General features: G+C 53.9%; 3 protein-coding genes across 13 annotated transcripts in view; 1 reads left to right on the top strand and 2 right to left on the bottom strand.

Moving 5' to 3' along the window:
- Window positions 1-1,466, bottom strand: part of pkn1a (protein kinase N1a) — a 16,234-nt gene extending 14,768 nt beyond the window's left edge. Inside the window, exon 1 of one of the 2 annotated variants that reach the window (XM_028972093.1) lies at window positions 1,053-1,466. In XM_028972093.1, the coding sequence (XP_028827926.1) occupies window positions 1,053-1,073 (21 nt within the window). In that variant the 5' untranslated portion in view covers window positions 1,074-1,466. The remainder of the gene's footprint in view (window positions 1-1,052) is intronic. The other variant, XM_028972092.1, reaches the window with a different exon arrangement.
- Window positions 1-17,386, top strand: part of LOC114785606 (NACHT, LRR and PYD domains-containing protein 12-like) — a 438,381-nt gene that overhangs the window by 345,097 nt on the left and 75,898 nt on the right. The window lies entirely within an intron of this gene.
- Window positions 6,050-16,435, bottom strand: prr36a (proline rich 36a). 3 transcript variants are annotated; one of them, XM_028972012.1, is made up of 6 exons: window positions 16,264-16,435; window positions 13,496-14,088; window positions 13,357-13,414; window positions 11,730-11,875; window positions 9,443-11,641; window positions 6,050-7,827 (listed from the first exon to the last, which is right to left on the bottom strand). In XM_028972012.1, exons 2-6 carry the CDS (start codon window positions 14,043-14,045, stop codon window positions 6,947-6,949), a joined length of 3,834 nt encoding a protein of 1,277 aa, XP_028827845.1. In that variant the 5' UTR covers window positions 14,046-14,088; window positions 16,264-16,435; the 3' UTR covers window positions 6,050-6,946. The 3 variants fall into 3 exon arrangements, with proteins under 3 accessions (XP_028827845.1, XP_028827848.1, XP_028827849.1); XM_028972015.1 differs by lacking the exon at window positions 16,264-16,435 and adding an exon at window positions 16,012-16,181 and having other exon boundaries at window positions 13,496-15,910; XM_028972016.1 differs by lacking the exon at window positions 16,264-16,435 and adding an exon at window positions 16,012-16,181 and having other exon boundaries at window positions 13,496-15,907.

Genomic DNA, 17,386 nt, shown 5'->3' with positions numbered 1-17,386 from the left:
CCCACACCGCAGGGGTCACGCCGTCCAAGCCGTCCGTTCCTCGGCGTATTGGGGTGAACAAGGGGTTAAATAAAAGTGTCCATAACGAGGAGTCCCATCATGAAGCGGGCGGAGGCCTGCATCCCTCTGTCTCTGGGTGGGTGTGTGTACAGTAAGGGGTTCTGAACCCTGGAACGCGGCCGAACATAACTGCTCCACTACGTCATCTTCCATTTTATGGGAAGGGTTCTTCACTTCTCCCCTGTGGCATAAACACGTCCGTGTGTGTGTGTGTGTGTGTGTGTGTGTGTGAGAAAGGAAGAGAGGGGGCGAGACACCGGGGGAAAAGGACAGGAGAAAAGCGGGAAGTTCAGATGCGCGAGGCAGAAGGAGCAGCGGTGTGGAGGGGGAGGTGGACGCGGGAGATAAGGAGAAGCTCTGTGTGTTTTAGTGGAACTGCATACGCCTCAGGCTACAGCTCTCAAAGCCCGAGTGTCTCTCTCACACACACACACACACACACACACACACACACACTGACCTTACAGAGGAAGTCTGACACAGTGGGGCTTGGATTGCTATTAGGTTTGTTTTTGTTCTCCAGTCTTCCTGTTTGTGTGTGTGTGTGTGTGTGTGTGTGATACACTCTGGGCTCAAACAAAAGACAGATGATGCTCCGAGCTGAACAACTGGCCGACCCAGAAATCCGCAGGGAGCCTGGACTCTATCCCGGGAATTTTTGGGCACAAAGAGGGAATACTGCGCCACACACACACACACACACACACACACTCTGTCTCCCAGTACAGACCAGTCCAGCTGCACCGAGTCAGTTCCACAGTCCCAGTACAACCTGCCATCATCATCATCATCATCATCATCATCAGGACAGGCTACATGTAAATATTAGTGCTGAACACAGAGTCGCGGTGCGCGCGCTCAGCTCCCACGGACACAAAGACGCATCACCCTCACCCTCTCACCCTCATCACCATCATCACCCTCTCACCCTCATCATCACCATCACCCTCCTCCTGTCATCACGTGGATTAGATACATTGTGGCGCTCTTACTTGGACCGGATCGGTGGCCATGTCGCGCGCGTCCCCGCACTTCCCGCTTTTGTCCGGTGCGTCCAGCGTCCTACTGTCCGCTTTGTCTTTTATATTCAAAAACGCACTTTAATAAACGGACGTGGCTGCGACGCAACAACGAAAAAAGGTTCGCGTGGACGTTTTTACAAGGCCATTTGCGTTACGTCCCCGCCACACCGGACGCGGCGCCGTGCCTGCGGCCCCTCGGCCGCTCCTGGTCTCCGCCGGGTGGGGAGAGTCTCCTGCGGGCATCACAGAGGCGGAGTCCCGTCCGGTGAAACGAAGCGGCGTCCAAACGCGCCCCGCCGGCCGTTTACTCCGCGGCGTTCAAGCGGGAGAAGAGGAGCTGATGCCGGCGCGTCGAGAGGGAGGAGCCCGTGGGGGTGGAGCCCGTCGCTGGCCACGCCCCGCTGGCGCATCACGTGGTACGGCCGTGCCGCACGCACGCATGCGCGGTGCTGCTCTCATCGTTCAGCGGCGTCGCATTTTATTCACTTTAAACACTTGAGCTCTAATGAATTTTTCAGATATTATGAAACATAAGAAACGCGTCCGGCTGGGCTTGTTTTAAACATTGTGTTTTAAAACGTTGTGACGTGTTCGCCGCGACTCCGCCCCCTCCTGCGAGCGTCCTGTACGTCACGACGTCAGAGCCCGATCCCGGGGAAGCTTCTTTAATATCCAATATTAAAGCGAGAGCCGATTGGCTGATGACGAGCTCCGGCCGACCAATCAGGCAGCAGCTTCTTCATTTAGTCCAGTTATTCGCGGCGTGACGACATTTCTGCAGAACAGCGGCCACAATTGACGGTAAAGGCGCCTTCACCACATCGTCATCATCACCACCGCCACCGATGTTAAAGCAACTTATATAAATTATAACAACATGCGTGGTAGTAGCCTAGCGGGTAACACACTCGCCTGTGAACCAGAAGACCCAGGTTCAAATCCCACTTACTACCATCGTGTCCCTGAGCAAGACACTTAACCCTGAGTGTCTCCAGGGGGGGACTGTCCCTGTAACTACTGATTGTAAGTCGCTCTGGATAAGGGCGCCTGGTAAATGCTGGAAATGTAAATGCGTGAAGTAACGTCCCAGAATAAAGCGTCTTTTTTCCCAGGGGGACTGTCCCTAAGGTCTTGTAAATGCCAGAAATGGAAATGGTAAAAAATGATAAATTAGCAATATAGATCGAAGGCAAAATTACTGGCTAAATCTTCCAAACTGTAACTTCCAGAAGTAGTACGGTGTGAAATAACCATGATACGCCGGGTAAAATGTACATGAACGTGTGTAGAAATAATGTCAGGGTCCCCATTCAGGCTAATAATACTGAGAACGTGAAAACCTATCATCATCATCATCATCATCGCTGTCTTCTGTAGGAATGTCATCGCAGGAGGACACCAAGGACCTGGCAGCTCCGGCCACAGATGCAGCAGGAGGGAAGGTGGAGAGACGAGGGACTGCCGGTCAGGGTCCAACCCCGGAAAACATCGGCCGTTCGAAACCACGATTTAAATAACCGATATTAAACTTCTCTTTTAAAAAAAGAATACAGCGCAGCGACTCCTCCTGGTGGTGGCCAGGCTGAATGGGGCGCTGTTCCGTCCGACCTCCAGCTGGACCTGATGGAAGAGAAGGTCCTGAACCTGCTGAACAGGGCCGAGCGACTGCAGGACCGTCTCATTCAGACCAGGTGCAGAAGGGACGCGGTGCAACGCGGAACCACAGCTCAGAACGATGGTGGGAGTTTATTGAAGCTATGATCTGTACTCAGAAGCTGCAGTCTGGAGGCGGGCGTGGCCGAGGGCTTCCCCCGGGCGCTGCACGACTTCCTGTGCGAGTGTGAGCCCTACTTCACCTTCCTGGAGTTCACGGCCCGCAGCGTGCTGCCGCCACGGCCTCTGCTGCCGGCCTGTATCCGCACAAAGGTAACATACACACACACACACACACACACACACACATTACTTAAACCAGTGGTTCCCAAACTTTTCTCCCTGAAGCCCCCCTGCCCGTAAAAGGGTGGTAGTAGCCTAGTGGGTAACACACTTGCCTGTGAACCAGAAGACCCAGGTTCAAACCCCACTTACTACCATCGTGTCCCTGAGCAGGACACTTAACCCTGAGTGTCTCCAGGGGGGGACTGTCCCTGTAACTACTTCCTATGAACCAGAAGACCCAGGTTCAAACCCCACTTACTACCATCGTGTCCCTGAGCAAGACACTTAACCCTGAGTGTCTCCAGGGGGGACTGTCCCTGTAACTACTGACTATGAACCAGAAGACCCAGGTTCAAACACCACTTACTACCATCGTGTCCCTGAGCAAGACACTTAACCCTGAGTGTCTCCAGGGGGGACTGTCCCTGTAACTACTGACTATGAACCAGAAGACCCAGGTTCAAACACCACTTACTACCATCGTGTCCCTGAGCAAGACACTTAACCCTGAGTGTCTTCGGGGGGGGGGACTGTCCCTATAACTACTGACTGTAAGTCGCTCTGGATAAGGGCGTCTGATAAATGCTGTAAATGTAAAAGACGAGCCAGGACCCCTCAACACCAATACCTTCCCACATACACACAATAAGAAAGAATAAAATGATTCATTACATACTTTTATTTGCACAAAAAGAGATGAGTTGCAGGTTTTCGTTCTTATTCTCCTCGCTTCACGCGCCATTATCGGCCCTAAAAAGTCTGGTGTTTTTACCGCATCCTTTTCGTACAGCCGAGGAAAATATTCCACACAGCCACGACCCGGTCAGCTCTTTTCAAACGAACACTGAATAAAACGAGCAGCGAATCAAACGGAAAGGATCGGTACTGTAGACCGGGGGAACGCGGTTTTCAGCTCTGGTCCACGTGGCGTAAAGGATTCTGGTGAGTTCGGGTGTGTTACCGGGATTTTAGACGGTTAATAATAATTATACGGGCAGTGGTGGCCTAGCGGTTAAGGAAGCGGATCCGTAATCAGAAGGTTGCCGGTTCGAATCCTGATCTGCCAAGGTACCACTGAGGTGCCACTGAGCAAAGCACCGTCCCCACACACTGCTCCCCGGGCGCCTGTCATGGTGCCCACTGCTCACTCAGGGTGATGGGTTAAATGCAGAGGACACATTTCACTGTGTGCACCGTGTGCTGTGCTGCTGTGTATCACGTGTGACAATCACTTCACTTTCACTAATCTAATAATCATTTTACAACTCTGGCGCCCCCCCCAGGTTGGGAACCCTAGACTGAGAAAACTGTCTGGATGAAGCCCTTGTGTATTTTTGTGAATAGTGTGTGTGTGTGTGTGTGTGTGTGTGTAGCTGCTGCAGTTGTCTCAGCAGCTGTGCGGCCGGTTAGACCAGCTAGTACTGACGTACGCGTTGTTCAACTTCCTGTCCCTGGAGGAAGCCGACCCACGCGGGTGAGTCTCAGGCTGGCGAGCCGTCGCCGTGGCAACCTCTCCTCCCGTGTCGTTCTGGAGGCCCGTGAGGCGCCGTGAATCTCACCGGCCCCTCCTCGCCCCTCTGTTGCAGCCTCTCTCACTTCTACATCGGCCGGTGTCAGGTCCACGGCGTCAAGGTGTCCATCTTCCGCTACTCCTCCCCCACGCCCTTCCTGGCCACGCCCGCCCGCGGCCTCCACAAGCGCATGCGCTGGAACGTGCGGTGGCCGAGAGAGCGGGAGGCGGAAGGAGCAGAGGAGGGAGGCGGGGCCAGGGTCGAGTAGTGAGTCAGGCCACTCCCCCAGACTCCTGAAACTATACATCTACATGCAGTATAAATATCATCACAACAATTAACCAGTTCGTTTATAAAACTGCGAGTTCTCGCTCAGTAAACCTGAATCGTCCACTGAACATCTCCAGTGACGACACCACTGTCCATCTGTCCATCACTGTCTCCTGAAAGCTACTTCCTGTGCTGCCTGGACGTGACAGGGGACCGTGAGGGTGACCGGGTGCCGGTGGCCAGGGTGTGGACCATCGGCCAGTGGGTCCAAATGAACCCCGACCCAGATGAGGACGACATCTCTGAGTGGTGAGTTGGGAGCTTCAGACGTCGTCCCAGGGAACGTCCTAGACTGGGCGGGGCAACAGATCAGTTTTGTGGACGCATGTACCTGACAATACTGGTTCCGGGTGGTAGTAGCCTAGCGGGTAACACACTCGCCTATGAACCAGAAGACCCAGGTTCAAACCCCACTTACTACCATCGTGTCCCTGAGCAAGACACTTAACCCTGAGTGTCTCCAGGGCTGTCCCTGTAACTTCTGACTTTAAGGCTCTCAGGACAAGGGCGCCTGGTAAATGCTGTAAATTTAAATGGTTCAAGGCATTTTGTTTACAGCATCGATTAGAGTCGATTAGGGGACAGTCCCTCTGGGGGATAAGTGTCTTTCTCAGGGACATGATGGTAGTAAGTGGGGTTTGAACCTGGGTTCATAGGATAACGTCTCCATCGCCATGCTGTTCTTTCCACCAGCATTCATGTCACTTCTTGCTGCCATGTTGTAAATAAGAGTTTATAATGTTGGACGGGACGTCTTGCTTGAGGTGTAGGGGTGTGTGTGGCACAGGGTCCTGTGTGTCACGCCTCAGGGTGACTACCGGCCGCTGCTGTTTCTGGGCACAGAGGAGCCGTCCGTCACCGTCGCCACAGACTGCCTGCTGGGGGCGCTGTTGAGAGGCGAGCAGTCCCAGCCACAGGGGCTGTGAGGACACCGGCACAGAGCTCCGCCAAGTCAGGTCACAGTCCTACAACGGAGGTTCTCGTGACAGGTCTGGCGATGTCACATGTTCATTAACAGCACAGACTGCTGCTTCGTTACGATGTTTTAGCGGAATTCTGTTCCACCGAGATCGCTTCACACCAGCCAACGTTCTGCTCACGTTCTCTTGTTGAAGCTGAATGTTCTTCATACAATTTAAGTTAATTTCCCTCAGCCTGTGGAATTAAAAGACCAGATAAAATGGGAATCAGAGCTCTTTATTTGCAACGAAACGATGTGAACAGCATGAAGCGTACGTGGAACTTCCTTCTGGCACAAACACAAATTCACATTTTTTTGCTCTGGACCTATAAAATTCTTAATCAGTGCTCAGGTCCCTTCATAGTATTTTTTTTAAACCTACTTCCCTTTCACAGTATATGGCGAGTGTAAGTTCAGAATTAGCTGCTCCATAATGAAAGCACCAACTCACGGTTCCAGAGAAATATTACAACGTACCCAGCACGAGTGAATCCGAAAATAGAATGCTAAGAAAATAAATAGAAGGGAACGGTATTATGTACATTAAAAAAATCTACGTCCAGTGTTCATTTTAGCTACATTATACATTTAGTGTGAGACCAATACAACTAAAGTCTCCCTCCTTCACCTCATTTAATCTATTCCAGGCTAATTTTCTTAATTCATAGTGTTAAAATTCATAAAGCAAATTGCATAATTGACAAAAATGACTCCAAAATCCTTCATGTAAAGTCCCAACGTTTCTACAACAGCTGCTGGTGACGGTATTTCCATTCAGGTCCCTGCAGTCACCGTCCCAGCGATTTAGTGAGACCAGGGGTGGGGGTTGGGGGTGAGAGGTAGTGAGGAAGGAGGTCCACACGGTCAGGCAGACCCTTCACTCATTCACAGTCTTACTAGGCCTCTGTAGACCCTGGCTGGAGCTTAAGAAGGGAAAAACTAAAAATTAAATTGCAGAATTCGAGAAAATGCCACAAAACGGCCCATTTTGAAGAGAAAAATGAATAAAATTCTGAAATCCCGGGTTAGGGGGGTTAACGCTGGGGGACACGGCTGCAAGGACAACAGGCATTATTTCAATGCCATACGTTCACATCGGCTCAGCCTGGTAGTTACCGGGCTGGTCAGTGATGGGTCTCCAGCTCCACCACGGTCCAGTCCCCCTGCTGCGCAGTGCCCGCGGCCTCCGGCGAGAAGCTGCTGACCGACGTGACCGTGGCCGAGGGCGGGGTCAGAGGCGGCAGCAGGCTGGGCCAGAGGCTGCTCTCCAGGGGGCTGAGCGTCCCCCCGGCCCCGCCCGGCAGCAGCAGGAGCGGAGAGCAGCCCTCGCTGGCCAGAAGCAGCGTCTGGTTGATGAGCTGCTGGACTATGTCCACCTTGGCGCCCCAGTCCAGCTCCACGCCCCCAATCTGCTGGGCCTGTGAGACGACGTCCTGTTCGGGCGAGGTGGACGAGCTCCCGGTGACGCTGCTCCCGTCCTCCTCGGTGTCGGCCACTCCATCCACATCAGTTGGAGGTTCGTGGACCAGCCTGTCCATCTCCTCGTCCTCCTCACTCTCCAGAACCTCGTAGATGGTGCAGAGGCCAGACGATGGCGAGAGGAGGACAGCGGGTGGGGCTTTTTGCCGCTGTTTACGTTGCTGGTCCAGGTCTTGCTGCCTTTGCTGGAGATCTTGCTGGTGCTGCTGCAACTGTAGCTGCAGCAGGTCCCTCTGCTGCATCTCCAATGCCGCCGCCGGGTCCTCGCACTTCCTGTCTACCGCCTCGGGCTCGTCCGCGCCCACGTCCGCTCTACTCGGGCCTTCATGCCGTCGTTCGATCTCCTGCACGTGCCGCTGATGTTCCTCCAGACGCCGCAGCTGAACCGGGGGCTTAAAGCTCTGCATTCTGGGAGGCAGGTCGCCCACGGGCAACCGCGGCGCCAGCGACAAGGTCACGCGACCAGCCTGAACAGGCCAGGGACAGCGCTGGTGGGGAGACCAGTCCTGGTCCAGACTGGAGGAGCCTAAAATAAAACCAAAGAAAGAGTTAAAGCAGACAATCATTTCACCAGCGTTCCAAACTCTGGGGGAAGTGACATCATCATCATCTCGAGACGAATGAACCGGTGGATGAGTGCACAGAGAAATGTGGCCAGGTGAAGGTACATTTAGCACAGGAAGTAGCCACCGCCCAGCCAGCTCTGTGACGGGAGGCTTCATTCTGGTGCACGCGTGTAAAGTAAAAGAACCCGTCCCTGTAGGCCAAGCCCGTTATCTAGAGAAGCTGGTGGGGACGCGCTCTCGTTCAGGAGGTGCTGTTAGCCATGCAGAAAATGGTCAAAGCGTGCACAAGCAGTGTGTATGGTGGCAGTTCTTGGCATGTTGTCACCAACCGGCGCCGCGAGTCCAGGTTCAAACACTGCAGTGAAGGGCATGCAAGCAAATTATCAAATAAATACAACCCCTGGAGACCAGAGGTGTGAAGGTGCTTAGAAGACCAGACATCTCCTCTCAACACAGAACCCGTTCATGGCCAGGCAACGGGCACTGATTTGAAGTCCCATTGGAGCGGCCCAAATCCTCTACAAAAATTTCTTTGGTTTGAGGACTAAAATGGACCAATTTTTTGAACTCGTATCCTGCAGGGAGGAGGGGTCGTGTCTCAGGCCCCATGGTCATGTGACACAGGAAGATGGAGGGAGCAGAAGGGGAGGAAGACGGGAGAAACAAGCAAAGGGGCACCTTTGGGGAGGTCCAGAGGCGCGGTGGGGTTCCATCTCTCGTTCCTTCTCGGAGCTGGGCTTCCCCCCCCCTCACCCACCCTCACAAAACCAAGGACAAAACCAAGCACAAAACCAGATCTGGAAATACAAAGACTCCCGGAACACTGAGGAGCATTCTCCCGAGGGGGTCTACACGCAACGCACAGACCCAACCACACGGCGGCGCGGTCACCACGGAAGACTACGCCGCGTCTTCGGCCCAACAATGCGGCACTAGGGATTTAACCACAAACTACACAAATCTGCTCCTGATGCCAGCAACACGGACTTCCATGGTTTCCACCGTCGTGTCTGCTTAAAAGCTGGACGTTCTGAAGATACGTTAATAGCTCTTCACATGTGGACGAGGCGTGCTTTTAGATGTTTAAGAGAACCGCGTCATGCCGGACTAAAAGGTGGTAAAACACTCTTCAGCACACAAGTAGAAGTGACGACTGGGGGTGGAGAACAATTTCTAGGTAGGCCTCCAAGACTGCTCCTAGGCAAGGGGAATAATGTTAGCAGTCCGTCATTAAATACATTCTTTATTTCAGTACTAAAATTGTCGGTCATCAGTCAAGTGAAATGAAAAAAAAAAAAAAAAAAAAAGACAAGTCCAATAAATACACATTTCATTCCAAGTTCTCTCCAACAGGCAAGTTCATCAAACGATGGCACATAAAAACAACAAGTTCCATGTTAATACAGGAGCTAAAGCCATATATTCACAAAAAGTTAACAGGTAGAGACTGGCATTGATCAATGATCCAGCCCATTCTTTTTTATTATTATTATTTATTGACATTTCAACACGTGGTCTGCTGTGAAGAAGGGTGAAGACCAACATCACGGTCTGCGGGTGGGATTCAAACGTTACCTGCTGGCGAGTCCTCAGTTTCCTCAGCCGGGGAGAAAAGCGGCCGCCGCTCCTCCACCTCTTCGCCGCGATCAGAAGGGGAGTAGGCCAGTCCGGGCTCTGGAGCCTCCAGGGACGGCTCGCCAACTCCTCCTTCCTTTTGAAGGACCCGGCCGAGGGGCACCAGGTCCACCTCCACGACCAGAGCAGGGATCAACTTCAGCTCCTGAATCAGCGATTGATCCTTGGCTTCCTCAGGCAGCTGCTCCTCGTTCTCCAGCGAGAAGATTCCGGGGCTTTTGGACGAGTTCTCCGCGGTGGAGGCAACATTGGATCCATAGGAGCCAGCAGACTGGGGAGTGTCTCCTCCCACCAGGACTTCGTCTTCCTCGTGCTCGGCCAAAGCGGACAAGCCGCGAGCAGGTGGGGTGGTGCTGGCACGACCCAAGGAGTCCCCATTGGCCACAGTCCTTGGTTCAGCCTCATCCAGCTGCATCTCTCCTTCGGTGTCGCTAGCTTCATCCTCTGTAGCCGAGGACGGAGGAGAGCCCACAGCCTCAGCGGCGCGGACCACCTCGTCCTTCACGGCAGGTTCCGGAAGGACGGCAGATGAAGGCTCGTGGTGGTCACAGAGCTCCTCGGGGGTCGAGGTGTCACTGCTGCTGTGAGCTGCCAGCTCAGTGCCACTTAGGGTGCTGGACTGGGACATGCCCCTCGCCGTGGGTTGAAGTCCACGACTGCCTGAGGGGACACCGGTGCTTGCAGATGGCCCTTGGCCTGGCTGTAGGGACAGAGAGTGAGGGGAGGACTTCGTTGTTCCGTACTCGGTGCCCATCCCAAGCCACGATGGACTGGGAAGTTGGATGGGAGTGTCAGAGTCCTCAGGACGCGCTTCAGATGTGTGGTGGGGCAAAAGCGCAGCAGATGCTGGATGTGGGCAAGGCAGCGGTGGAGGAACAGTCCGGTTGAGGTTGTCAATGCGATAGTCGTCAGGAAAGTAGTCGTCATCGTCATCAGCATTGCCATAACTCTCCAGCCCACTTTCAGTCACGGCCTCACTCGCCATCTCCACATCTTCATCTTCATCACCATCTTGCTGCAACGGTCTGGAGTCCTCAGCCTGTTCGGAACAAACCTCCATGTCACACACATAGTCCTCATCGTCACCCTCATCCTCGTCGTCGTCGTTGGCAGGAATATCTGGAACCTTTTCAAAATCAGGTGACCCAGCAGAGGCGCCTTCGTCTGGGCCTTTCAAACTGGCCTCCCCGAGGTCGTCCATGCTCTCTGTACCTTCAAGGACACCAGGCGCACTTAGTTCCGAAGCCCCTTGCTGGCTGCAACTCACCTCCTCAGAATCCATCTCAGAAAACATGGCTCCTGCTCGCCAAATGGACCCTGCAAGCCCTGCAGAGCCTGGCCGGGATTCTTCTGTGGGCTGCGTGCCACTCATCTCGGACATGGACACCTGCTGACTGCCTTCATCTCGCTCCTCCTCTTCGTCCAGCCGAGTCCTTTCGGCAGCCTCCGGTTGCACAGGTGCCCCTGGATCCTCAGATGACATGGCAGTAGATAAAGGCTCAGATGTGGACTCTGCTAACTCGTGCCCTCCTCTTGACGCTCCATCAGCTGTGGAGAGGACCAACGGAACCTCCACCACTGGAACCTCCACAGTCTCCTCCACGCTCCCCGCTGCTGGCTGGATCTCAGTGGAAACCACCGAACCAGCACCATCGGGCTCGGGTCTTGCTTCCGATACTGGGTGAACGTGGGCAGCTACCGTGGCAACGGCAACTGGATCCACAGACTCCGCCCAGCTGGCGGGTCGCCCGTTTACAGCCAGGGGGTAAACGGACTGGGTTGGTTTTGGAATCTTCTTGACTGCGATGGGAGTGCTGCTTCCTACTGGTCTCTGCGAGACTGAGGGCATCCTGGGAAGGTTGACTCTGGGACTGACCTGGACCTTCTCCTGGGGTGGTGGTGGTTTGGTGGTCTCCAAACGTTTGGGTTGAGCAGCTTTGCCATCGGGGGCATTTGGTGCGGGGCGACGGGGTGGAGCAGCAGGCTTGGCATCTGCTTTCCTGGAAGCTCTGACTGGCTGGTGGTACTGAGACTGAACACCTGCTTTAGTTTGATCTGGTCTGGAGGGACGTGTGGTGAGTGCGCGAGTAGCAGCAGCTGAAGGCTTCCCGGGTACAGCAGTCTTCGCCTTGCTGGCATCTTGAAGGAAAAACAGGAACATGTTTAAAAGAAATATACATTTCCACCAACTTTTAACAGAAGGTCTGAATCCTCGGTAGGTTGATACCTTTCTGGACAGAGGCAGGAAGAGTTGACCGCTTTCCAGACGGATTCTGTTTTCCACCAGGGGGAGCAGATGAAGGTCTGGTTGCCATGGCAGCACTCTTTACTGTGGCTGTAGAGACAGGCCGCGACGTGACCCCTCCTGGCGGCCTAGGAGGTCAACACAGACATTACGGAGCTGGACTAAATTAGTGATTGTCATTGCGATACACAGCAGCGCAGCACACAGTGCACACAGTGAAATTGGTCCTCAGCATTTAAGCAATCACTGTGAGTGAGCACTGGGCAGCCATGACAGGAGCCCGGGGAGCAGTGTGTGGGCACCTTGGCAGATCGGGATTCGAACCGGCAACCTTCTGATTACGGGGCCGCTTCCTTAGGCCACCACTGCACCATTATGTCTAAATCCCTTTTAGGTTAAAATGTCTCTCTATAAGATCAAGAAAGACCAAAGGGTGAGCGGTGGACGTGAGGTGGCAGATTGGGTGTCAGAGTGCATTAGAAGACAGACAAATGGAGACATTAGGGGTTTATGGTAAACACCGTGGCAGAGTGATTCACATGGATGGTGGCATAACCAGATAATTCCCATATGTGAAAATGCACATTAAACACACCGTAAGATCAGAGATCGGTTCCATTTCACGAAACCATTACATTTTTTAACTATACGCAAGTCTAAGAAAAAGTCAACATGATTGCGTACACGCCGTCCACCGTATCGATCAGCCACCGTATCTTTGCCTAACGAGACTGGGAAATAGGACGATACAGAAAAAAACCCTTCTGTGGATTTTCCAGTGACTTCCTCTGGTCATTAAGAACGTTGTTAGCCTGTCCTTGATGGTCAAGGGACATCAGGGCCGAAAACTGCGCTCATTACTTACCAAATGAACCCCGCGTAAGAGACCACGTTTCGTTTACCACGTCCAGCTTTAAAGCTCGTACGTTTTCAACGTGCTCGTGTTTGTACGAGCGCAGGACTTCAGCATGGCGGCTTGTTAAAAAGTCACCGGAAGAACGAGCACGAGAGAGAAAAACGCTCCTCAGATCCCAACAAGATCACTTTTTGAAGGCCGACGTCTGAAGCCATCTGGAGTGCATGTGGTTCATTACCGAACATCAGACAGGAAGCCAGGAAACGACATCAAGGCGGAGAGCCTGCACTAAGTGATCATTAATACGCGTACGGGCGGGGCGGGAGGATGGAGTCAGATTCGCAACCTACAACGCAGCTAAAATACGGTTCAGTGTGGGGCGGTAGTAGCCTAGTGGGTAACACACTCGCCTATGAACCAGAAGACCCAGGTTCAAACCCCACTTACTACCATCGTGTCCCTGAGCACGACACTGAACCCTGAGTGTCTCCGGGGGGGGACTGTCCCTGTAACTACTGACTATGAAAAAGACGATCCAGGTTCGAACCCCACTTACTACCATCGTGTCCCTGAGCAAGACACTTAACCCTGAGTGTCTCCAGGGGGGGGACTGTCCCTGTAACTACTGACTAAGTCGCTCTGGATAAGGCCGTCTAGTAAATGCTGTAAATGTTCAGCGGGAAAACACCACAAGTTGACACTCGTTAACACTAATAAAAACCTGTCAATGGTTGATACGGTGGCCAGCCTCACCTGCTCGTCCGGGACGCCGGGGGTTTGGTGGCGGCGACTGCAGATGACGCCCGGGCAGCTGAAGTGGGGAGAGGTGAGCGGGAGATGAGCGACGAAGGTAAAAAAGGAACGATTTTGTGCGCGAAGGAAGGCCACTCACCGGGTGCGGCGGTGGCGGGCTTGGCTCTGGCCGCGGCGCTCGGCCCGACTCCCACCGCAGGCCGCTTGCTCGCGACGGCCGTCTTCTTCCCGTCGGTTGCAGAGGTTCTGCTGGCGATGCTGACCGTCTTCTTCTCGGGGGCCGCGGTGGGAGGTCTCCTGATTCCAGGAGCGGTGGTAGTCACTGGTGCCGCGGGCCGCTTGACAGGACCTGTGCTCGTGCCGGCAGCAGAAGCCGGTCTGGTCTTCTTCTCGATCGCTGTTGTGGAGGTCTTCCTGGCCATTTCGCTCGGCCCTGCTCTCTGCACGCCGTTGGCCAGCCAGCTCGGAGCCGCCGGAGGCCTGGACCCGGCTCCACCGGCCACTGCGGTTCCCGGTCGGCCCTTCGGCGGGCCTTTGGCTTTGCTCTTGGGCTCCGGGAACTTGGACGCGGTTCCCTTAGCAGCAGGAGCGCCTGGTTTGGTTTTCGGCTCCTCCGCCATCGCCACGCCTTCTGCTCCAGGACCTTCAGTCATGTCCTCCGTTGCCATATCAACCCCATCCGGCTGCATGACCTATGTCGGGCGTCGGGTTCGGTCTTCAGCGGCGCGTGGCCTGTTCAGGAGGGAGATAAATCAGTCAAATAGAATTACCAACCCAACCATGACCGAGCAAAAATAAAACAGTGGAGGCGGAGTCAGAGGGAAAAACGCCATGTGGCGTATATTGTGTTAATATAGTTCACACGTCCGCTGGGCCACATCAGGAGAGTTGTCCCCCTTCCCACGTCAGTCCAGCTACACATTTGATTTTTTAGATTTAAAAAGAAATAAAAGTGTCAGGGCAGAGTTTTGGAACGGCGGCCAACCATCGGTTCACCGTGCTGGCCGCACATTCTCCCACCGTCCCCACGGGACCCCTCTTCACCACCCCAGCTTCCTGTTCGCGAGCTGGTGGAACGGGAGGAAGGAGAGCCGGGGCGGGGCAGGCAGGGGGCGGGATTACGGTGTACTGCCGGACTGACGCGGCATGTTTTTGGGCAGAGCGGCTGGATTAGCGCTGGATTACACGAACGGAACCAAACCTCTGCACACGGCCACGGACTGCAGGACACGGCTCAGAACCTTCCAGACTGGAGAAATGGAACAACGTCGGAATGTAAATAAACGGAAGATGAAAGATGAATTCTAATTAAAAGGTTGGTACTGACGCAACGTAACTACAGTCACGTGGATTTCACCTGAAACATGATCCAGATAATAGTCCGACCGGAATGGAAACAATTGGCCTCGACCATACAAGGGCGTGTTCGGGATTAACTCCGCCTCCCAGGACCGTTTTAGTCTCCTCCCATTAACCAAGCACGAAAGAGCACGACTGCAGTGGAGGAGAGGAGAACAGCTGCACTGGGTCGGCCTGCCCCGCCCGGATCTGGTCCAGACGCCCATCTTCACGTCCCTGAGGAGAAGAGCTGAAACCAGGACGCCGGCTTCCTGTCCCATGCAGCGGGGAACTGGATCCATAGATTATTCCCAGAGTTATTCTAAATATGATAAAACAGATAAAGACGGAACACCAGGTTCAAATCCCACTTACTACCATCATGTCCCTGAGCAGGACACTTCGCTCTGGATAAGGACGTCTGGTAAATGCCGTAATAGTAAAATTAAAATCGAGTGTTTGGACATTGTGCCTCTTTAAACAGAAAAGGGGGGATTTTCATCCCCATTTCTGTTAATAGAAGAGCAACGTTCCCATTATGAAGAAACGAGATCAGAACCCTGGAACCAGTCCGACCCGCTCCACCACATTCCCAGGCTTCCAGAAATCCCAGTCAGTCACTTTCTTTTCCGGCTCTCCGTCAGGAAGCAGATGCTGAAGGCGACGAAAGCACCGTCCCCACACACTGCCCACTGCTCACCAAGGGTGACTTAAATGCAGAGGACACGTTTCACTGTGTCACCGTGTGCTGTGCTTCACAATAACAACCACGTCACTTTCAAATCAAGATAATGACCGCCCCACACGCAGATTTACTGCCAACGTCCGATATCCAGGACTAAAGCGTCCCAGTTCTCCAGGGGTACGAGGCACCGGCCCCGCCCAGTTCCATCGCTCTACAGGATGATGATCAGCGAGAACGCAGAACTGATGGGATTAACCGGACCGGGACGCTGATCGAGGACTGGGGGACTGGAAGCGCGAGGATTAAAAAGTACTCCAGTGCCATTGTCCCTCTCAGCGGGGGACGGGCGGAGGCAGGGGACAGCAGCTGTTCCATAAAACACGAGAAAGAGGAGAACAGACAGAAGACAAAACAACGCGAGCCAACGAGCTCCTCGCGGTGGACGTCAGGCCCACACTGTCCTCCATCGAAGAGGACAACGCGGTCCTAGTCACGCAGGGGACCAGTCAGACTTCATAGCAACTGCTGCTGCTGCAAAAAAAATACAACCGTATTAACCAAAAACCACCCCATTCACCAGCATCTACCAGCATCTACCAGCATCTAGCACCAGGCCAGAAGATCCAGCGCACCTGCAGAATGAAGACAGGGGTTCTGAGTTTAATAAGAACTGTCCATCTCCCCCAGTCCCACCACGAGGTCCCCCCGATTAAAACACCGACCGAGAACCGCGTCACTGGACGGTTCCCGGTAATTAAAACGCGGAGACGCCGCGGTTTGGGGGTTCGAGGCTCCGGGGAACAATGGAGCCGAAGCGGAGACGCCGCCGGGGCTCCAACCGTCGTCCCCTGTCCCCCGTCCTCCCGCACGGCGCGGACACTCACCGCGCCTCGGTCCCGCCGGCGGAGCTGCAGCGGCGGAGGATAACGGCGACCTCTCCAGCCCCCGGTCCTTCTCCGGGCGACGTGACGCGGCGCGGAAAGCGAAAGGGTTTAAACGCGACCCCCCCCCCGCCACCGCGAACAAATAGCGTCGCCCGCGGCGCCGACCAATCAGCGAGCGGCCCGAGATTCGGCCAGACGGGCCGTGACGTCACCCGCGCCGCCAGGCCCCGCCCACAGCAGGGTCCAGCGCCAGGGTTCTGCGGGATTGATGTGTTTCCGGTGTGGAATATCTGGCCGTTTACACGAGTTTATTCCACAGGAGGCACATGCACGCTGGCAGTGGTGGCCTGGCGGCCGAGGAGGCGGGCCCGTAGTCGGGAGGTGTCTGGTTCGAGTCCCGAAGAAGTACCGTCCCCACGCGCGGCTCCACTGGATCACGTGACAATCATGAACCCTTCACCCTCCTACCATCCTCACTGCCAGACCCTGCGACAGCTTCATCACACACATACACTCAGACACAGACAGACACGTTTCATTTCACGTATGTAGCTGAAATGACAATGAACTTGATCAGTATTTATTATGGTTAACACAGTGTGATACTGTGGCCAGGTGTTTCCCCCCCCCCCCCTCTCTCACTCTCTTTATTAATGACATCATTTCCTGTATCAGGGTATTTGAATAGAAGGGTGCGGCCCGGACTTCATTATAGGAGTACAGAGTAGTTTACACAGAGATGCCCCATCCTAACACACACACACACACACACACACACACTGTCATACACACACGCATGCACGCACAGACACGCTCACACTCACACACAGGGGTTCTGAGGTTTTACAGTAAACACTTTTTCCAGGTGTTTGCATGTGATGGTTTGTCCAAGAGTCCTACATATGTAGAGGTGGACAAGTCCACAGTGTAGTATAGAGCATCTGTCCATGTTTGGAGGTGCTGGACCGTGCAGAGTAGGTTTTAGTCCAGTGTCATGGTGAACACTACATGTCCATTATGATGCTACTGGTCCATTTGAAAAGCTTTAGTTGTTAAGGTCCCATACACAACAAAAATATATATTTTCAATATATTATGTGACAATATATTTCATGTGTATTAA

Source organism: Denticeps clupeoides, chromosome 3, assembly GCF_900700375.1.
Source record: "Denticeps clupeoides chromosome 3, fDenClu1.1, whole genome shotgun sequence".
NCBI lineage: Eukaryota > Metazoa > Chordata > Actinopteri > Clupeiformes > Denticipitidae > Denticeps > Denticeps clupeoides.
Note: the sequence above shows the minus strand (reverse complement) of the source record. Positions and strands in the feature narration are given on the sequence as shown.

Coding starts and splice junctions, on each gene's coding strand:
- prr36a (XM_028972012.1), bottom strand. CDS start 14,045: ATGCAGCCGGATGGGGTTGATATGGCAACGGAGGACATGACTGAAGGT. Junction 13,415..13,495: donor GCCCGCCACCGCCGCACCCG/GTGAGTGGCCTT, acceptor TCCCCACTTCAG/CTGCCCGGGCGTCATCTGCA. Junction 7,828..9,442: donor AACTGAGGACTCGCCAGCAG/GTAACGTTTGAA, acceptor GTTTTATTTTAG/GCTCCTCCAGTCTGGACCAG.